Genomic DNA, 4,546 nt, shown 5'->3' with positions numbered 1-4,546 from the left:
GGCTTACATACATACGCGTACATACTTGTATGTACATACATACTACATGTGGCTATGTAATTGAGCTAAAACAAAATACGAATTTGTACATTCACTGGCACCAATATCAAATCTCAGCTCCATTTGGCCGAAACCAAAGTGGGAAGCTGAATGACTTCAACACGATCTTGCCCCCGAAGGCAATCAATCACGGCAATATCCATAGAGCGTCTTAGCTAGGTTGTATAGCGGGTGGTCCCATCTCAGACCCATTATCCTGTCAGAGTCTGCGATCGAACGAGCGTCAGATCGAGCGGCGTCGACTTACGAACAAAAGTTGACGCCTCGCCCAAGCAGTGAGGGGGTGCAGGATGACTTGAGCTTGTAACTGGACTACTGGGCGCTGTGGCAGGACTTGCGTGTGCTGTGCGGGATCTTAAGGACAGATCGATGGGTTCCTCTTCGGCTGCAGCATCCGTATACAGAAGATCAGATTTGAATTGGTCCTTGAAGACCGTCGCCATGGTGGCGACTGGTAGGGGCGGTGCGCAGGCAAGCAATGTGGGAGGCAGGGTGAAAGGAGCAAAGGGACTATATAGCGGTTCGGAGTGACTGCGAAATATATCGAGCAACTCCTTATGGCGGCGCTGCTGTTCGGTGCTGTGCATAATATCCTCGCTTGCGTGTTGGCTTGGCTCCAGAACCGCGAAGTTGGATTCGAATTTGCGCAAACCCCTCCGCAGCTTTAGGGTTGGCGTGCTGGCGCTCACAACGCTTGTACCATCGTCTGTGGGATCCCCTGCAGAAGAGGCTCCCGAATCGCTGGGCGTATTGCTGAGGCGGGACTCCAGTTTGAGTTGGCGATGCTGTTCGTTCAGGTATTTGGCTGCTTGCAGAAAACTCGGCAGACTCGACGTCGTCGAAGAGGCGGCCGATGTCGCTGCTGCTGCCTGAATGGTCATGGCGGGCGAGGCTGTAGCGGTGGCTGATTTGATGCAGGGATTGGTCTTGTCCTGGTAGGTCTGTCGCGCCTGATTGCTGGCGTGCTGCAGACGTGCCAACTGATCCAAGTTGGCGTTGCTGGCGCCAGTGCCGGCACTATTGCCACCCATGCCGCCGGCCGTAGTCTGCTGCTCCTGCAGCAGGCAGTGGATCTTGAACCAGTTCGAGCGACGCCCATATCTGGAGCCACTCTTCGACATGCCCACCAGCAGGCATTTGCGCAGACGGCATGCCTTGCAGGCCGTGCGATTCTTCTTGTTGATGACACAGTCCCCATTGTGCTTGCAGCCGGCGATCGCGGCCACATTGTTGTATGTGCGTCCGAAGAAGGACTGTGAATTGCAATGGGAAATACATGTACTTGTATATTCAACTATTCAACTATTCAACTATTAAAATTAAGATAGAAAGAGATGGACGGAAATACGGACGGCAATACCGCACTTGACCGACCTACTTGCTTCAATTACAAAAATTTGCAAACACATTGGTATCTCTTTCCTCATGTATAGTTTCATGAACTATTTAGCCCAGCTCTTTTGTCTTTTCGCCAACTCATGCTGCACTGGCCAATATCGACCAGTCCCCATCCCCTTTGTCTCCGACTGCGTCTTCGCCTTCCTTTCAGCCAGAAGCCAGTTGCCAGATGCCAGTTGAGTCTGCTGGCTTTATTTTTGAAGTTCATTGAGCACAGCTCGCCTTTTGAGTTTGATGCTCGATTTCTGCTGTCTCATCTAATATGCATGTAATTTTTATTTGATTGACTGCAGTTTACAATTGTGTTCGCCTTGATCTCACAGCTCGGCGACGCTGTACCTCCACCCTTCCTCCTGCAACAAAATAAAACCACAAACCACTACGAGCCGTTGCTCCAAATTTGCAGAAATTTTCCCATGACATTTGAAGGCTGCCTATGTGTGTATGAGTACGTGTATCTACTTAAAGTAAATTAAAAATCGATTTATCTGCCGAATTGAATTTTAATTATAGCAATAATGTTTTGTTGAAAAGTAAAAGCCTAGCTTCAAACCATTTTCGCACATTTTGAGATGAAAGTCATCGTCATTCGAATGTAGTTTTTATTTGTGTTGATTTCTGCTCTTTATGGTTTCTCTTTCGCAGGCTATTTGCGAATCATATGATGCTAAGCTACTATATTTGAGTGTTAAGTATAACTGGGAACGATTTCAATTTGAATTAGATTCTGCATAGCGTGTCGCACTGCAAGTGATTCTGTTTTTTTTATTTATTTTATTTATTTAAAATAATGTACCTTGAAAGGCCATTAATTAATATTACGTTTGCTTGCTCTTATAGCTGATTTATTAGGTAATTTTTTATTATTGTAATGTTTGTTTGCTGGTCTATAAGGGTCCCTGTGTTAACTTGACTGTAAATTGCGGGGCATACGTGGTCGGAAGGCAATTCAATTTCCCCCTCGAGAGAGAAAGCCGTTATTAGATAGGAGTATTATGTGGATGGATCTGTACTATTTAGACACCTTTCTTAACCTTAGTTCATAATGCATTATTAAAACGTTGGTATTTTGTCACCTCTTCCAACATCCGGTTCTTGTCAACTTACGAGTATTATTAAATAAATAAATAGTTCTAAATAATATTTACCTTACACCCCTCACAAGTGAAAGCTCCAAAATGAAATCCAGCCGCAGGTTCGCCGCACACTTTGCACAGCTGGTTCATCTGCAAGGACGCGATAAAATAGGAAAGTTCAATATATATTTATCTATGTTTAATTAGAAATATATATTTATCCAAGTTTATTTAGAAAAGCGGTATTTAGTATACAGTGGAAAAGGAACTTTGCCAAAAACACGTATAGTATATAATCTGAAAAAGTTGCTTCCAAATGTTCTTAACTTAATTAGGAATGGTTTATTCAAGTTGACTTTAATCAATTAATTTAATTTAATTATTAGTAACGAGTTTTTCGAACACATTTTTTATGTTGATTATATCACTTGTATGTTGTGTTTAGTGTAATCGCCATTCGTTGCTTTTTTCAATCCCCACATCTGATTTTAGCAGCTCTGTGCCTTTTTGATTAACACTTTAGTTGTGATTTATAAACCTATTTATTTATTCTCATGTGACATCCTGAAGTGAATTATAGAATGTGTTTTCTCAAGTTCGATTGCGTTACGATGGTAAAGCATTACATTCAGTTCCATTTTAGCTTCTACTTCCGAAACGGTTCTTTAATATTCGAAACAATCTGGATATAGAAACATAAACATTTCATGATTTAGAAACACAAACATTTATGGTTTTAGAAACTGGGTCACTCGAGCTTATTATTTTTAGCTATTATGGTCATATAATAAACTTCAATAACATTATTTTATATTAAAGCATAAATTTCAACTGCTTACATTTTCATTAGGCCAACTTTATTTCGTATCTTCTAAAACACAAATTAATTTTTTGAAATAAAAAACAACTTTACGTTACAAAACCCGAGCACCTAATGACGTAAAATATTAAAATTATGAGCGTTTTGAGGTGTAAGTAGATCGAAATTTGTATTCTAGCTAGCATATTGAACAACCGCGACTTACATCTATTTGGCATCGTTTGTGTAATTCGTTTTTGGTGAAATTGGTGAAGAATGCTTCTTCTTTAACTTTGCACTTCACAGATAAAAAATATAATAAAAGGAAGCAATCTGGGAATTTTAAACGCTGTTGTTGCAGAACACATATATACGAGTAGTATATGCCTTTTTACATGGGAAGGAGATGCTCCATTGCAAGATCTTGAAAGAGTTTGAAAAGCATGTGGCGTATTCCTTTGGATGCCAATGCTCAGCTTCTGCATAGGATATGGATATTGAATTGTAATCAGTTACGATCAAGAAAAGGCCACAAGTTAGCACAACAACAACAACGGCCCAAGCAGCAGGAAAAACGACGAAGACGACGACAACAACATAACAGTAGGTTGATGCAATGACCCACTGCGTTTCTCTTCACATTTTGCACAGGTCGTGGCTAGAAATTGAGGTATGCCGAGACCGGTTTGCACCACCTTATTCTCAGCTTCTGCCCCCACTCCTCTTTTGGCAACTCTCTCTTTGGCTGGGTCCATGTCTCGTTCACACATATTATGTAGTTACTTTCTTTGCGTGCTCATAAAGCTTGGGTCAAAAGCAATACAACAAAAACCAACCAAAAGCGGCTTGCCAAATTCTTCCCAGTGCTAAACTCAAGAGGTGGTGGCAGTGCTGGGTTATTGATGAGCACCCGAATAGGACGACTACAGCAGTACAGCAAGTACAGTTTAATGCTGGTGCTAAACGCTATCATTCGCTATCATTTTATGTATGATCGTTTTCATTAATTTAATCAACTAATGGTTGGATGCACAGAACCAGAACCAGTTGACCACCACATGTGGTTATATACCGATAGTGAAATATTAGGGGCTTTAATACATTTTATAAGAATTTCAAAAAGTATTCTTGTGAGCTGCGTACTAAGATTGTATTTAAGGTATCTATTAAAATCTATTGAAAATTTCTGGAAACTTTCCTCATTACATATAGG

The 4,546-nt window shown here is 41.2% G+C and overlaps 1 protein-coding gene across 1 annotated transcript; it reads right to left on the bottom strand.

Annotated features, from left to right (window-relative positions):
• Positions 1 to 251: 251 nt before the first annotated feature.
• On the bottom strand, positions 252 to 2,684 carry LOC115624838 (protein embryonic gonad). Its single transcript, XM_030519684.1, has 2 exons — positions 2,607 to 2,684; positions 252 to 1,313 (listed from the first exon to the last, which is right to left on the bottom strand). Exons 1-2 carry the CDS (start codon positions 2,682 to 2,684, stop codon positions 252 to 254), a joined length of 1,140 nt encoding a protein of 379 aa, XP_030375544.1.
• Positions 2,685 to 4,546: the final 1,862 nt, after the last annotated feature.

The sequence above is a fragment of the Scaptodrosophila lebanonensis genome, unplaced genomic scaffold, assembly GCF_003285725.1.
Source record: "Scaptodrosophila lebanonensis strain 11010-0011.00,11010-0021.00 unplaced genomic scaffold, SlebRS2 tig00000061-arrow-pilon, whole genome shotgun sequence".
Lineage (NCBI taxonomy): Eukaryota > Metazoa > Arthropoda > Insecta > Diptera > Drosophilidae > Scaptodrosophila > Scaptodrosophila lebanonensis.
This window is presented reverse-complemented; position numbering and strand designations above follow the sequence as displayed.